At 35.4% G+C, this 18,705-nt stretch overlaps 1 protein-coding gene across 1 annotated transcript in view; it reads right to left on the minus strand.

Annotated features, from left to right (window-relative positions):
• AGPS (alkylglycerone phosphate synthase) overlaps positions 1-18,705 on the minus strand; it is a 137,637-nt gene that overhangs the window by 9,238 nt on the left and 109,694 nt on the right. The window contains exons 18-19 of the mRNA XM_082658479.1: positions 12,696-12,795; positions 10,376-10,433 (exon numbers count right to left, since the gene is read on the minus strand). Of these exons, the coding sequence (XP_082514605.1) occupies positions 10,376-10,433; positions 12,696-12,795 (158 nt within the window). The remainder of the gene's footprint in view (positions 1-10,375; positions 10,434-12,695; positions 12,796-18,705) is intronic.

Below are 18,705 nucleotides of genomic sequence, written 5' to 3' on the forward strand. Positions count from 1 at the left end.
AAATGTTAGTTAAAAAATAAATGTTGAACCACAGTTATCTGTAAGCCATTTTAGATAAGATGTAGGGATGCAAATATCCAGGGAAAGGCAATTTGGGTTTCCTTAATTTCCTTTGGTTTTATCTGCCTTGCATTCCCTATATTCTGACATTATTTCTTGGATATACTCAGAGCTATTCTGTATTAGCTAAGATAGGAGAAGGTATGTCACAGAACCTACCTCTCTTTTCCTTCAAATCTCTAGGAGCCTTTGGACTATATCAATAGCTCTCAACAGAGGCAATTCTGCACCCTAAGGGACACTAAGCAATGTATAGAGAAGTTTTTGGTTGTCATAACTGGGGCGATGTTACCAGCATCTAGTGGGCAGGGGCCAGGGATGCTGCTAAACATACTACAATGCACAGGACGGCTCCCACACAAAGAATCTAGTCAAAAATGTCAACAGTGACAAGACCAAGAAATCTCGGACTATATGTTTACAAAGGTCTGTCTCCTAGGAGCCCGAACAATTTCCATAAAAGCAACATATCTTCACTGCTACAACCAACTGGATTAGCAGTGAATGGCTTTTACTATAGCAAGGTGACCTTGTTCTAAATTTGAGGCTACTGACCAAACTGAAAGAAATTCTGGAAAAAGTGGTAGACAGAAGTTATACTCTGAGAAAACCTACCATTAATGACAAATGCTAGTTTATTTCAGAACTTAACTCCTAAAGACTTGAATCTAATATCTACTGAAAAAAACTTTTAAGCCGTATTTGTGGGCCATTTTCCCAGCCAATGTGTGAAAATATATATGTAATAAAGCTTCACAGCACTGTCTGGTAGAACTTCCTGTGTCGATAGAAATGTTCTGTATCTGCAGTATTTAACACAGTAGCCCCTAGCCACATGTGGATATCAAGCACTTGAAAGGTGGCTGCTGCAAATGAGGAAATACATTTTTATTTCATTTTAATTAATTTAAATTTAAATAGCCACAAGTACTCTAGTGATTTCTATGTTAGACACCAAAGACAGAACATTAAAAATTAACTTTACCTAAAGTTACTTTTAACAGATCTTACACTTGAAAATATCTATTAGGATTAACTGTCTGCTAATCACCTGAAACTGACTATAAAAAGTTAATTATTCTCTAACAATATAATAATGTAGTAGAGGTATTCTGAGACTAACACCTAGCACTTAGAAGAGTCTTGGTCATAAAATTGCTAGGGAGAAAAAGTTCTCTTTAGAGGTCCAAAGAGAAGTGGTATTATCCAAGCCACCTACTCTCTCCTAGTGGCTGAGAAAATACACCTGAAGCTGGAAGTTACTACAGGTATATATAGCACAAGGTAAGAGATGGCAAACACAACGTTGTCCCTGCCCTTTGTCTGGGACTGGGCATCTGTAATTGCAAGGGTAGGAAGGAGCAGGGAACAATACATTCTTACAACAGATTTTCTGTCAGCTCTCAAATCTGTTCATCCTATGACACAGCTGAAATAGTTAAATGCTCAATTACATCATGGATTAAATTGGCTTTTACAGTCTGGTCTTAGAATCTCACTATTTACAACATTGCTTCAGTGGAAAAATATTATAATCAACTTTAAGTTTTGTGAGAAAAAGCCAATAACAAAGAAGAAACTGAAGGAAAAAAAGTTAAGGGTAAAACAAACTTTCTGCTACCTTATGGTAATCTGATAAAGATTCAATATTGGAAAGGCTATACTCATCTGGTAGCTATCAAAAGACCAAAATCACAACCAGCATATTGACACTGATATAGTCAAGATACAGAACATATCCGTCCCCACAAGGATTCTTGTGTTGCCTATTTATAGTCATCCCCACCCCACACCCAACTCCTGGAAACCACCAATCTGTTCTCTATTTCTCTAATTTTGTCATTTCAAATATGTTGTAGAAATACTATCACACAGAATGCAACCTTTCAGAATTGGCTTTTTTTCACTCAGCATAATTTCCTGGAGATTCATCCAAGTTGCTGCATGCGTTAATGGTTCGTTTCCCCTTACCGCTGAGTCGTATTCCATGGTATAGACGTACCACAGTTTGTTTAGCCATTTAATGGTTGAAGGACATCTGAGCTTACTCCAGTTTGGGACTACTATGAGTAATCTGCTCTGAATATACATATACAGGTTTATGTTTTCAATTCTCTGGTATAAATGCCCAAGAGTATAATTGTTGGGTTGAATGGTAGTTACATGTTTGATTTTATAAGAAACTGCCAACTGTTTTTACAGAATGACTGTACCACATTATGTTCCAACCAGTAATGTATGATTGATCTAATTTCTCTACATCCTTGCCAGCATGACACTGCCACTATTTTTTTATTTTAGCTTTCTGATAGGTGGATAGTGGTTTCTCTTGTGGTTTTAATTTGCATTTCCCTAATGGTTATTGATGTTGAACATCTTTTCATGTAATTATTTGTCATTTGTATATCCTCTTCAGTGAAATGATTCTTCATGTCTTTTGCCCAGTTTCTAATTGAATTGTTTGTATTTTACTATTGAGTTTTGAGAGTTCTTTATATATTATAGATATAGGTCTTTTATTGGATATGTGGTTTGCACATATTTTCTCTTACTCTGTAGCCTAACTTTTCATCCTCTTAACAGTCTTTCACAGAGCAAACATTTTTAATTTTGATGAGATCCAATTTATCAATTTTTCCTGTAATGGATTGTACTCTGGGGGAACAGTCAGAGAACTCTTTGCCCAACTCTAGATCTTGAATATTTTCTCTTGTTTTTTTTCTAAAAGTTTTATTATTTTATGTTTTACATTTAAGCATATTATCTGTGTTGAGTTAATTTTGGCGTAAGGTTCAGATCAAGGTTCTTTTTTTTTTTTTTTTTAACCTATCAATGTCCAATTGTTCCAGCACCATTTGGTGAAAAAGCTATATACCTCCTCCACTGGACTGCTTTATGCCTTTGTCAAAATTGGTTGGACATATTCGTGTGGGTCTATTTCTGAGCTCTCTATTCTGTTCCATTGATCAATATGTCACTCTTCCAATACCACACAGTCTTGATGACTGTATATTATAAGTCTTGAAATCAGGTAAATTGATTCCTATGACTCTGTTCTTTTTTCAGAATTGTTTTAGCCATCTAGTTCCTTTGCCTTACCATATAAATTTGAGAATAATCTTTTCTATATCTACTAAAAATCTTTCTGAAATTTTGAAAGCAATTGTATTAAATAGGTAGATCAATCTAGGGAGAATTGACATCTTTATACCATGTCGTTTTCTACCAATCCATGAACACATCTCTCCATTTATTTAGGTCTTTGATTTTTTTCATCAGCATTCTGTTATTTTCAGAACACAGATCCTGTATATATTTTATTAGATTTATGCATAGGCATGTACATATTTTGTTAATTTAAATGTTTAATTTGGAGCATATGTAAATGGTACTTGCATTTTAAATCTCAGTTTCTATATGCTTGTTGTTAATATATAGAAATGCAATTGATCTTGGTGTGTGCTCTTGTATTCTGCGATCTTGCTGATCTTGTTCTAGTAGATTTTTTGGGGTGGGGGGCAGATTTTCTACACAGACAATCATGTCATCTATAAACAGCAATAGTTTCATTCATCCTTTCCAATCTGTATGTCTTTTATTTCACACTATAGGTTTTTAACAAAGTTGATCTTTTGCTCATTATTTCGAGTAGTCTCTTTTTACTTTTAAAGTTCCTCATACTATTGGATTATGTTAAGACCACAAAAACTGTTAAGAGCAGCTACCCCATAATTATTCTCTGAACAATAGGAAATAATTTTGGTTAGATAAAGACATCAATATTTAAACTAAGACTGGTTATATTTAATCAAGGTTTTTTACTTCCTGACAAGGCCTTAGGTATAATTTTAGCAAATGAACAACTTAAAAACTTAAGTCGTAAATTGAAATTTAAATATATGGCTGACATAAACGCTGCTGTTTAAACTGACCAGCTCGTCAGTTACAAAAACAAGCACTATGAAGATTAAGTTAAGCAGGCTTTATACTTCCTATAGCCTCCAGTTCCAGACTACATCTGTTTTCTTTGATACACAAAACCAGAGTTAAAATAGCTCCATTTATCACAGCATGATTGTAGGCAGACAAACCAGCCTGTCTGTTTCCAGATAGTGAAAGCAACTGTTATTAATCACAATTACAGGCCAAACCCTCTAAGAGAAACTGCATCAATACTCTCCCAACCCCCAGCCCTTCTACTTTTGAACTCAAAAATGGTACTGAGAATGTCATGATACTGCCTGAAGGTCAGCAACTAAAGATGCTCCTATGAGGTTGCCTTGAGTTTTAAGTTCAGGATGCAAATTAAGGAAAATCTTTTCTACACATGTAAAAAGCAATCTTTTGAGAGCTCTATTATTAACTTTAGAAGGATAATTAAACCCATTCTATTTAAAATTTATATGGAAAGATTTCTGCTTTATGAAACTATATTGAATAGCACAGGATATTTGAAATTTACAAATTAGATGATTAACTTTAAGCAGAGAAGCATGTATGAAAATAGACATTTTTTATAGCAAATTTTGTTGCCAATTATGCTGCTCTTTCATACAGATTGTAACAGAACCTCCTATAGGGTGAGACTAACTGCAGGTTATAGATGAAAATATTAAGACAATTGTTGAATTATATCCCTTGAATATATGGGTCTTTTTCAAATAAACTATAACCCTTTCTTCAATGGTTAGAGTAGGGGGTTAAGAATACAAACCAGAGTTTCACTTGGTGCTGTCTACTGCTTTTATTTTTTTAGAAGACTACTGTTTCTTAAGCACCTACTATATGCAGGACACTTCTGATGCTTTATATACATTATCACACTTAAGTGTTACAATAATCTGAGGTAGGTACTATTCCCATTTTGCAGATGAGAAAACTGCAGCTCAGAGAAGTTATTTCCCTAAGGTCACACAGGTAGTTAAGTACAGAGCCAAGAGTCAAATACAGATTTGATTCCAAAGCCTATGTTTTTTCCCCTCTGTTTGTAAGCCTCTCAAATTGCATTTGTTTTAAGATAAAGGCTTAAATGGAATCTTACATATATAATACATCTACGGAAGAACACTAAAATGGCTGGTGTTGGGCAGTTGTAGTGAAAGGCACATTATTTTACCCTACTTTTCCACTGAATAACTGACTCTGCTAATACACATTCTCAGAAATATTATGGAATAAACTGAGCCTTTTCATGATTAAACATGACCCTATATTCAAACAAGGCCTGATTATTAAACGTTTGAAGCTAAATTAGCAAGGAGACTAATGCCATTCTAACATGAAAGATTCAGAGATGTCTGAGAATTTGCAAAATTGCCCCAAATTCTGTGAGCGCTTGGGCACTTAACTACACACGTAACATATTCATTGAGCATCTACTTCTATGTAGAACAGCCAGTCACTGTTCTAGGGACTGGGGAACACAGTGACGGACAAGATACAGTCAGTAACCTCATTGAACTTATTCGAATGAGGAACACATAAACTATACAAGAGAATAGGAAAGACGCCTCTAAGAAGGTGACATTTCTATCAGAGATCTTCATGATGGGAAAGTGAGCCATGCAAATATCTGGCGGCGGGGGTGGGGGGGGGAACAAGAGAAAGAACATCAGGAAGAGACGGAATAAATAGCAAACGCCTTGAAGGGGGAAGAGGGTTGATATGCCTGAGAAATAGCAAGAAGGACACTACTGCTGGAGGGAAAAAGTAGTAAGAGATGAAGACAGAGAGATAGAACACACAATGTATATCCTTGAAGAACCTAATAAGGACTTTGGATTTTATTCTGAATGTGAGGAGAAAATAATGAATTTTAAAAAGATTACTTGGGCAGCAAGAGAGATGACAGCAGGGGAACAGGAGTGAAGGTGGACAGACCAATTAAGAGGCTGCAATTGTCCCAGCAAGAAAAAACAGTGATTTGAACTAGGGTGGTGGTGGTGATCCCTTCTGGTATTTGGGAGTCATCAGCATAAGGATGGTGTTTTAAGTCCTGGGACTGAAGTAATCATTGAGGGAGTGAGGAAACACGGAGGAACGATCTGGCTCTGGGCTGAGCCCTGGAGCACGCCAGTGTTTATAAAGTGGTTTAGAAGACAACCTAGCAAAGGGAAAGCATCTTCATTTTACCAGCACATACGAAATATATTTTGTGTTCAGGCTTACCTAGTTTCTTTTTCAAAGCCATAGAGGAATCCAAGTAGTTCAGAATTTGTTTACACACAGTCATATTTTTGACTGCATGAAAATAAAAAATATGAGAAATGTGATAGAAATAAAAGATTCCTATTTAAATGAGGCAGAACCTCTCAATAAATTAATATGCAATCAAACCTTGCTACATTGAAGTTCAAAATTTCTAAAATTAAATTATTTCATCAACCTTGGAGTCTTCAACAAAAAAAGGCTTATAAGCCTAGAACCTGAAAATGCACATAAATTATACAAGGAGTTTTATTGTAACATGATCTGACCTGCATTTGTTCTATTACCTGATACTGCTGACATGTTAGAAACCTATAATCAGGAAGTATAAAAACAACCAGAAAGTCAAACTGACTTATGTGCAAGAACTGAGAAAACAATGAAATAGCTATGATGAGGAAATTAAAATGTTCATTCATTTCTGTTTTAACATCTAAAGCAGGACAAGCAACTAACTTAGTGTTAAAATTAAAGAAACAGAGGTTTTATATTTTAAAAGAGAAAGACTAATGTTTAGTATTTCTTCTCATATACTTTTAAATGCATGTGCCTCTTTTCAAAGGCTTTCAATTTCAATCTTTTTAGCTTTTGGCCTATTTTCACTATTATGTTCTTAAGTCAGAGGACAAGGACCCTGAAGCAGGATGAACTGAGTTCAAACTCAAATTCTGGCACTAACAACTATTGCTGATACTTTGAAGTTACTGTACACTCAGAGGCTTAATATATCTTCATCTGAAAGACAGGAACAATATCTACTCCACAGCATTTTGATCAGGATTAAAGGAGACTGTCATGCAGAGCACCTAGCAAATATTTACAGCTTTATAAATGTTAATTCCTTTCCCTATTTTATCTTCCTTCTCTTTGATGTTTTAACATCTATAGCATTTACATGTTTATTAAAGTCACCTTTTGAGTGCTTTTCAAAGAAAATGGGAGACTCTTATCTTGGTTAAAATATGATGGTATCATAAACCTACCAGTTTTGATCAGCAGCCTTTTGAAATGCTATAATATTTTACTTTACTGGACTGTAAGATCCTTCAAGGGAAGGACTACCATTCTTTGAAATCCTATTGCCTAGTGGACCAGTAATATTTATAATGTGGAAAACATATTATACAACAATATTAAAAAGCATTAGGGGGCTTCCCTGGTGGCGCAGTGGTTGAGAGTCCACCTGCCGATGCAGGGGATGCGGGTTCGTGCCCCGGTCCGGGAAGATCCCACATGCCGCAGAGCGGCTGTGCCCGTGAGCCGTGGCCGCTGAGCCTGCACATCGCCTGTGCTCCGCAATGGGAGAGGCCACAACAGTGAGAGGCCCGCGTACGGCAAAAAAAAAAAAAAAAGGGGCATTAGGCATACTTGGTATCAAAAATATCCCAGGAGCTATTTATATTTTTTGCTTTGGAATCAAGAATTGAATAATCATGATCTTTTGGTTAATTAAGGTTTATATCTTTTCAACTATTCTTTAAATTAATTTCTATTTGTTTACTGAATAATAAAACAGATTATTAACCACAGCTTTCACAAATAAAGTCTAAGTCTCAAATAAATTTGTACTAGAATTACTTAACTCTTTATTATTTTAAATTTGTGTGTATTTTTTTTTTCCCTGTAATGACAGCTTCACATATACATTATTTCAAGTATGTTTATGTAGGTTATGTTAGAGCCTGCTAAGAAGCTCTCAGTGTCTGGGGTGTACCTGAATAAGTATTGTCAACACTTCTGCCATACTAGACTTTCAGCATCTCATATATAGACACTATTGGTGGGACCTGAATATCCTCATAGATCCTAAAGGAGTAAAATGTCATTAGCAAGAAAAAAAAGCATTGGTTTGGCTTTCCTCCACAATGTAGCAGGTCATTTGGTCATTTCCATAACTTCTGTAGAATTTATCTCACTGTAAAGCTTAAGTAAACGAAGAACATCCTCTCACAATTAAGGAAATTAGTTCATATAACCCAGTTATCTAAATAACAATTAAGCCTCTGTTTCTTTCTATATAGTACAAGATTTGGCTATTCTCACCCTCTTGCAGAATCACATCTCTCTCATATTTACTATCACAAACATAGCTCCTACAGTTCCTGACCTTAAAGGAAAAAGTGCACTTGTTGGCTGCTGACATGTACCAAAAGGCAAAATTGTTGGCTATGGAAAGGAAAATTCTTTTTTTCTTCAAATAATTAATTATAGCTAAATTATTCTGTTTCCTCCCTCCATGAAATCAATTTAGAATGAAGAACATATTACTTAATGATATTATGTAATTTTACAAGTATACTTGTAAATTACATAGCAATATAGTGGCATCCTAAAATAAAATATACAAAAAAGATTTAAAGTAAAGTATATAGCTTTCTGAACATTTTAAAGGAAGGTGCTAAAATTCTAAGCACCTTTATGAAATACCTCATGTTTATAGTTCCAAAATTAGGTTTAGACTTTTAGATTAATCAAAAGTTTTTAATTTCACTTGAGACATTTCTAATATCCAGTTTCTTCCCTTCTTCATTTTTGTCGTTCTAGCATTCATTAGAATCTCCATCAAAAGGTAATAAACAGGAAAAGGAGGAAAAGAACAAATTCATTCACCTTAATGCTTATCAGTCAGCTAAGTTAGAAATTTATTTGTGGAGGTTAAGAAAAAGTAGAGGGAATGCAAAAGATTAAATTGATACAATGATGCTGGGAATTGTCTATTTCATTCATCCACATTAGCAATCTTCTTCAGGCCTGCCTGCAATAATGTCATATGAACACAGATCCTCCACAGCCCACTCTGTTTTCTACCAAAATTCTTTCAATCATCCTACAAACATGTATGGAGGGCTGACTGGGGCCAAGCACTGTTCTAGGTGCTGGTACACAGAAATGAAACAGAAGTCCCTGTCCTTATGGATCCTACTTACCAGTAGGAGGAGATAGCTAATCTCAAGAAGTATAAATATATAGCATGTTAGATAATGCTAAATGCTATGATGGAAAATCAAACAGGGAAACAGGGATATGGAGTATCCAGAGTAGGAGTATAAGCTGAAATTTTTAAATTCAGTGGTCATTTACCTTCATGCACTTCCCTAAAAAAATTTTTTAATTAAAAAAATCTACACATATATTTTCTAGGTACCAATTTATATTGAGGGATATATTAAAAACACTGGTAGATATGTCTAGGTAGATATAACATAGGTAGATATATCATAATTTTTATTACTGATGTGCTCAACTCTCCAATAAAAATACTACAATGATCAAAAAGAAATACTAAAAACAGCATTAAAATCTTGAAAAGAAGATTTTTTCATATCCCGCCTTGATTAATTTGCTGAATTTTGGGTGGGCAGAACAAACAGCTATTCAATATATAGTACAACTGACTTTAGCTACGTTCCAATAGTGGATGAAAAACATTTAGGTAGGGCTTCCCTGGTGGTGCAGTGGTTGGGAGTCTGCCTGCCAGTGCAGGGGACATGGGTTCGGGCCCTGGCCTGGGAGGATCCCACATGCCACGGAGCAGCTGAGCCTGTGCGCCACAACTGCTAAGCCTGCGCTCTGGAGCCCGCGTGCCACAACTACTGAAGCCCACGCCCCTGGGGCCTGTGCTCCCCAATAGGAGAGGCCACTGCAATGGGAGGCCTGCGCACCGCAATGAAGAGTGGCCCCCGCTCGCTGCAACTGGAGAGAGCCTGCACACAGCAACGAAGACCCAGCGCAGCCAAAAATAAAAATAAATAAAATAAATAAATTTATTTAAAAAAACAAAAAACATTTAGGTAGGTTCTTTTTCCCCCTTTAAAAATTTTTGCTCTAATGGTCAAATACCTCCCAGGTTTGCTGGGCTATCTTGGGTGACATGAAGTTCCTGAGAACTCAGAAGGCTGTCTAGGTTCTGTTATCTAGGCAGGCTTGTCAAATCAAGCTTCTGTCAGTTACTACCACAGCACAGGCAACCTCAGTGACAGACATAACAACTTCAAAGAGAGCCCTAGTGCTCTCAAATTACTCATATTATGACTCCCCCTAGCACTGTATCAAACCAAATATTTTAAACAGTAGGAATATTAGAAATTCTATCCCCAAAAAAGAATACCTCCGTGGTGATGCGACAGGCTCCCTCCATTAGCGAGGATTTCTTCTCTAGCAGCTGCCTGTATTTGGAAACAAAACAACAAATAGATTACTTTGAGGTGAAAGAGTAAGCCCCAACTCCCAAAGGAGATACATACTTTCTGGGTTAAATAATAAAGGAGAAGCCTAATTTTCCTTTCTCTTAGGTTAACTGTATTTAAAGAGCAATTAAAATATGCAGCCTAGCTTTATAAGTTTTTTTCTAGTGAATAGTTGCAGTGTCTACAATTGTTACATCAAGATTCTAGAAAAGAAAAAAGAAGGCAAAATGACCAATTCATCAGCACTAAAAAGTTTTGTGAGGAGTCCGGTCCTACTCTGAAGTAAACATCTCACTATACCAACAAACATTAATTGACTGTATATGGTATGTCCAGAAAAGTACTAAGCAATTTACCTGGAATTACTCAGTTATTTTCACTAAAGCCTTATGGAATAATTTCAATTACTCCTATTTCACAGATAAAGAAAATGAGGCTTAGATGGTTAAATTACTCACCTAATATCATACAGTGGGCATAAGACTCAAGATTACTTACAAAGCTATCAGGGATTAACGGTAAAAACCCTTATGGAGAACATTTCTTAGGTCAATGCCTTGGGACAAATTACTTCTCAGGCTTATGGATATCTAAGTGTGAAAAAAAACACCTTGTTTTATCCTCTTAACATGTTAGGCTCCAACTAGGCTCCTTAAAGAGCAATAAGGTTAGAAAGATAAACACTTAAAGCAATATATAGAATGACTGAAGTACAGGGTGAAAGAAGGGTTACAGAAACTGGAATTACATTCAATTCATGAGTATGTAACAGATATGAGGTAAAATCCCTACAGTGCCTTGAACCTCCTAGAATTACTTGGGTGTGTATAAACCATCAGAGTTAGGCCACAGTAGAAGAGACCCTCCCTTCAGGAGGGACAGATGGACCACATCTCATTGCAAAGTAATTTATAAGAACCCTCATCACTGAGGATTTAGGGTTTTTCAAATGAATCATACATATGCTAGCCCTACTCTAAGAGACTATGTCTTCTAACAAATTATTTTATGTAAAGCAGTAACTACTTGAAACCAGCAGCACTTAGAGAATGGCTGTTTGGCTTGGGAAAGAAGGAACACTTTCATTTTTGTAGTACTATGGGGAAGGGGCCTTTGGGTAGCCAGAGGGCAACACCAAAACTGTTGTGGCCTCTCCCATTGCAGAGCACAGGCTCCGGACGCACAGGCTTAGTGGCCATGGCTCATGGGCCCAGCCGCTCCACGGCATGTGGGATCTTCCCGGACCGGGGCACGAACCCGTGTCCCCTGCATCGGCAGGCGGACTCTCAACCACTGTGCCACCAGGGAAGCCCAGGACTCAAACTTTTGAGGATGATGGATATGTTCATTATTTTGATTGGGGTTACAATTTCACAGGTGCATACATAGGTCAAAACCCATGAAACTGTACATATTATGTGCAGTTTACTATATCTCAATTATACTTCAGAAAAGCTGTTTTTTTTTTTTGTTTTTTTTTTTAAAAAAAAGGAGGCATAAGAGGGAGCCAACCATACCCTGTGGTTTGGGTCTAAAAGTGTGCCACTGAAAATCACCTTGTGGTACTACCTTTGGCAGGCAGGCAACAGAATTAACACTAGGACACCTGAGGTTTTATTTTTAACAAACCCCAGTCTCCTCCTGCTTCCTCCACAGTCTAGTCTGTTTCTTCAACCCTAGGCATACTTGTCATCAGAAATATTGACTATCAAACAGAAGGCGTTATAAAAATTAGACGCTTAAGGTCATTTAAGAAATGTAATAGAAACTGCTGGCAAATGAACCTCAAAGGCCTACATAAAACTTAAGCAAACAAAAAAATTATAAACCTAGAATTAGGAAATTACAGCAACATAGGCCAAGAGCTTTAGAGCCGCTGACCTCAAAAGCAGTCACCATATGGAGCTGGCTGGGCTGCTGAAGTGATATCAAGGGTCCATATAGTCTTCTGTTATTTAATTTAATCAGGTATTATGTACTATAAGTAATATCCAAAGAATCACAGGCAACAGAACATTAATTTTAGAATATTAATTGTAATATGTATAGGGAATATGAATTTTAGACTTCTAATTCAGTATTCAATCCAGTGTAAAAATTATGCTTCTCATTTCTATGGGCTATCAACCAGGTAAACCACAAGTTTTTAAAAACAGTCAAACTAAAATTCATAAATTGATAGTAAAGTTTACTTAAATTAATAAAAGAATGTAAGAGCTATATTCATGTATGCAAAATTACCTCAGTTTGTTCAAACACAGTCAGTGGGTCACTGATTCCCCTGTAGTTAAAGGCAAAGTAGAAATAGATACATGCACCTGCATCATAAGTCTGAGTCACCCTAAAAAACAAACAGACAAAATCCCCCACAAGGCTTTAAGTGAAATCAGATTTAACATCTAGAAACTTAAAGACAAGATTGTTTGAATGATTTGCTTAAGCCATAATCTCATTCTCTACCCACCCTCTTACTCCGTGGATGGAAAATAGATTTGCTGGATAAAGGATATCTAAGAACTACTTGTACTATTTTTATAACTTTTTTGGTAAGTCTGGACTATTACCCCAAAATTTTTTTTTAATTTTAAGATAATGTAAATATTTCTCCAACTGGCCTGAAATATACAAAATTCCACTTCCTCAGAAGGGATTTTTTTTTCTTTTTTAACAAAGTATACTGCAGTTATAGACAGCCCCAAAACAGACTACATGGAACTTGGTGATCCATTATAAGTCTTCTAAGCTTCCTCAAAGTTAACAGAAATACATATGAGAACTTGAAACTAGAAAACAAGAAAAATGTTCAAATACCAAAAATGATCAGACTGGGCAAAACACAGCACCTTCACCAAGTTCACATTATTAGTAACAACTTTGAAAACAAATTGAATGACATGGCCTTAAGAGAGTATCTCCAAAGGTTTTACACTCTAGGTCCCATATGTGTGCATGTTGTATATGTATTTGCAAAAGGTATCAAGAATGTTAGATTAATAAATCATATACATGATATATATCTGGGCTTTCAAAATGTAATTAGGTGAAGCATTTAAAAGGGAGCCAAGGTAATCACAGGCAAATCTCTGAATGCAATTTACAAAGGTTCCCACAAAGAAGTTAATTTAACAGAAAGAGCAAATACAGAGGAAATACTTTTTTTTTACTACACAATACAAACAGAATCTAATCCAAAATTTTAATGGCCTTTTAGGCCAAATGTTAGGTGCCTCAGAACAGAAGAAATGAACTGTTTAACAATGCTACTGTCAATTTGCCAGCTATGTTTTTCTTCTAGTGTTAATTCACCCATAAAAAAGATCCCTTGAATGTTTACATTTTAACTACCAGATTTACAAAGTTTAAGAAAAATTGGAAAACCATGTTAACTGCAAGGGCACTATCACTATGAATAACCAAATTTAAATAAATTTAAAGGATACATGAATGAAATGAGTTTACAGCAATTAGTAAAATATACATTACTCATATGAGAATCATTAATATCAATAAATAGAAAATATAACTAAATATTAATAGAACATTGCCACCTTCCAACAAATCCAGGAGCTATATTACACAATTCAGTTATCAGTAGATAAGGAGGCTTCTAAAATTACAACAAAGCTTGAGTGATCAGTATCTCAAACAAAGTAGAAATAACATTTTTTGGAAAACCTTAATCTGGGGCCATTTTAGAAAGTGACAGAACTAATACCTTTTAATAGATCAATTCTATCATTTAAGACACTTAAACACTAACGTCTTCCAAAATCATCTGGACAAGAGAAAGTGTGGCTGCCAAAGTCATTATATTATTCTTTAATTTCTAAAAAATTTTTGTGCTGTATACTTTTTGGAGTACTGTACTTATGTTAGACTCACTGGCTAGGAAGTCCTTCCCACAAAACTTCCTCAGAAAATTTAGGGTTAGAACTCCTATTCCAATATACTAAGTACCTTTTAAAAGACAGAAATGAAATAAATGAACTTAATAAATGCATCCTACAGCTGAATTCTTTTCCTTGGGATCTCTGATTTCAATGAGATCTATAACTATTTTAAATTAATTTCAGAATAGCTTTTTTAAAAAAACTGGTTTAAAAATTACATCTCACACATTCAACATTTATACTCAACACAGAATAATCTCCTTAGCCACTGTTAATCAGCTCAAATCAAACTACAGTTAAGCGTTAATCAAGTATATGCTATAAAAACTATATTTAAAACTCCTATTTAGCAAAATCATTCAATTAACTTAGACTTTGCACATTCTAAACTTTGGTTTTATAAGATGATCACAGAAGCTGAGCATTAGGCTTTTATCAGAAAATCCTTCTTAAAAAAACAGCTATGTAATAAATGACATATCAATTCAGAATATGTATACCAATTCTATCTACCTGCAATACAATACATACTGAAGATCCTTAGGCCTTATAAGTACCTTCTAAAGAACCAAGACTTAAGTATTGTTACAGAAGGTGTCCTAAGGCAGAATATTTTACTTCCCAATAACTTTCAGTAAGTAGTGGTTTATCACAATGGTATTTTCATAATGAAGGGGGAGAAGTCTCAAGGGATGCTGAATAGAGAGGTAGGGCAGAAGAAGGGAGACAGGATAATATCTGTTAAGCTATCACTTGACAAAGCAAAAGAATAAAAAATCCTCAACTACACAGAAATAGATTCTATTACTTTAAATGTTTCAGATTTTACTATTAACAAATGACTTTTGGATTATTGGGCCTGTTTGTTTTCAGTTTATAATAATAAGAGGCTTGACAGACCAGATTGTCAAGAGAAGAACTAAATATCAACTTAGGTGATAATATAAATAAATACACTTTTTTTTCTTGCGGTTTAAGAACTTTAAGATAAAAGGTTCATTTTTAAAGATATGTCCAAATTAAAAAAAAAAAAAAGAACAGGTACATTTTTACTCCTTTAATTTGGAAAGCTTCTCTCCAAGATCAGTCACTAAGCTACCAGTAGCGTTACCATGTTATAAGTTTTTTATTAAACAGAACAAGGCCCCTTTTTCCCCTCCTTCAGATATAATCGAATGCCCAGCCAATAATCTCTAAAATCCACATTTTAAGCCTTTACATTCTACCCCAAATATACTTGTTCTAAAAGATGTTAATACACACACTTGACTTAGTACTTCCTAAAATGTTCTTCAAACCATGTCTCTCCCACAAAGAAGCATAAAAGACTATTTCAAGGATACTCTTCTGATTGATGTGAACAGTTATGGTATAAGAAAGATGCTTTCCTCACATCTCATGTAAGAATTTTGTTGTCATACCCAGCAAAAGCACAATCTAATATTCACAGAAAGATAGACAAGATGAAAAGGCAGAGGGCTATGTACCAGATGAAGGAACAAGATAAAACCCCAGAAAAACAACTGAATGAAGTGGAGATAGGCAACCTTCCAGAAAAAGACTTCAGAATAATAATAGTGAAGATGAACCAGGACCTCGGAAAAAGAATGGAGACAAAGATCAAGAAGATGCAAAAACTGTTTAACACAGACCAAGAAGAATTAAAGAACAAACAAACAGAGATGAGCAATACAATAACTGAAATGAAAACTACACTAGAAGGAATCAATAGCAGAATAACTGAGGCAGAAGAACAGATAAGTGACCTGGAAGACAGAATGGTGGAAATCACTGCTGTGGAACAGACTAAAGAAAAAAGAATGAAAAGATATGAAGACAGCCTAAGAGACCTCTGGGACAACATTAAACACAACAACATTTGCATTATAGGGGTCCCAGAAGGAGAAGAAAGAGAGAAAGGACCAGATAAAATACGTGAAGAGATTATAGTCGAAAACATCCCTAACATGGGAAAGGAAATAGCCACCAAGGTCCAGGAAGCGCAGAGAGTCCCATACAGGATAAAACCAAGGAGAAACATGCCGAGACACATAGTAATCAAATTGGCAAAAATTAAAGACAAAGAAAAGTTATTGAAAGCAGCAAGGGAAAAACGACAAATAACATACAAGGGAACTCCCATAAGGTTAACAAATGATTTCTCAGGAGAAACTCTACAAGCCAGAAGGGAGTAGCATGATATACTTAAAGTGATGAAAGGGAAGAACCTACAACGAATATTACTTTACCGGCAAGGATCTCATTCAGATTTGATGGAGAAATCAAAAGCTTTACAGACAAGCAAAATCTAAGAGAATTCAGCACCATCAAACCAGCTCTACAACAAATGCTAAAGGAACTTCTCTAAGCGGGAAACACAAGAGAAGAAAAGGACCTACAAAAACAAACCCAAAACAATTAAGAATATGGTGACAGGAACATACATATCAATAATTACCTTAAACATAAATGGATTAAATGCTCCAACCAAAAGACAAAGGCTTGCTGAAAGGATACAAAAATAAGGCCCATCTATATGCTGTCTACAAGAGACCCACTTCAGACCTAGAGACACCCACTTCAGACCTAGAGACACATACAGACTGAAAGTGAGGGGATGGAAAAAGATATTCCATGCAAATGGAAATCAAAAGAAAGCTGGAGTAGCAATACTCATATCAAATAAAATAGACTTTAAAATAAGGAATGTTACAAGAGACAAGGAAGGACACTACATAATGATCAACGGATCAATCCAAGAAGAAGATATAACAATTATAAATATATATGCACCCCAACATAGGAGCATCTCAATACATAAGGCAACTGCTAACAGCTCTAAAAGAGGAAATCGACAGTAACACAATAATAGTGGGGGACTTTAACACCTCACTTACACCAATGGACAGATCATCCAAAATGAAAATTAATAAGGAAACACAAGCTTTAAATGACACAATAGACCAGATAGATTTAATTGATATTTATAGGACATTCCATACCAAAACTGCAGATTACACTTTCTTCTCAAATGCGCACAGAACATTCTCCAAGATAGATCACATCTTGTGTCACAAATCAAGCCTCAGTAAATTTAAGAAAATTGAAATCACATCAGGCATGTTTTCTGACAACAACGCTATGAGATTAGAGATCAATTACAGGGAAAAAAACCATAAAAAACACAAAACAAATGGAGGCTAAACTATACATTACTAAATAACCAAGAGATCACTGAAGAAATCAAAGAGGAAAACAAAAAATACCTAGAGACAAATGACAATGAAAACCCGATGATCCAAAACCTATGGTATGCAGCAAAAGCAGTTCTAAGAGGGAAATTTATAGCTACACAAGCCTACCTCAAGAAACAAGAAAAATCTCAAATAAACAATCTAACCTTACACCTAAAGGAACAAGAGAAAGAAGAACAAACAAAACCCAAAGTTAGGAGAAGGAAAGAAATCATAAAGATCAGAGAAGAAATAAATGAAAGAGAAACAAAGAAGACAATAGCAAAGATCAATAAAACTAAAAGCTGGTTCTTTGAGAAGATAAACAAAATTGATAAACCATTAGCCAGACTCATCAAGAAAAAGAGGGAGAGCACTCAAATTAATAAAATTAGAAATGAAAAAGGAGAAGTTACCACAGACACTGCAGAAATACATAGCATCCTAAGAGACTACTACAAGCAACTCTATGCACATAAAATGGACAACCTGGAAGAAATGGACAAATTCTTAGAAAGGTATAACCTTCCAAGACTGAACCAGGAAGAAATAGAAAATATGAACACACCAATCACAAGTAATGAAATTGAAACTGTGATGAAAAATCTTCCAACAAACAAAAGTCCAGGAAAACATGGCTTCACAGGTGAATTCTATCAAACATTCAGAGAAGAGCTAACACCCATCCTTCTCAAACTGTTCCAAAAAATTGCAGAGGAAGGAACACTCCCAAAGTCATTCTATGAGGCCACCGTCACCCATGATACCAAAACCAGACAAAGATACTACAAATAAAGACAATTACAGACCAATATCACTGATGAATATAGATGCAAAAATCCTCAACAAAATACTAGCAAACAGAATCCAACAACACATTAAAGGGATCATACACCATGATCAAGTGGGATTTATCGCAGGGATGCAAGGATTCTTCAATATATGCAAATCAATCAATGTGATAACAAACTGAAGAATAAAAACCATATGATCATCTTAATAGACACAGAAAAAGCTTCTGACAAAATTCAACACCCATTTATGATAAAAACTCTCTAGAAAGTGGGCACAGAGGGAACTTACCTCAACATAATAAAGGCCATATACGACAAACCCACAGCAAACATC

This window comes from Grampus griseus, assembly GCF_964374135.1.
Source record: "Grampus griseus genome assembly, chromosome: 7".
NCBI lineage: Eukaryota > Metazoa > Chordata > Mammalia > Artiodactyla > Delphinidae > Grampus > Grampus griseus.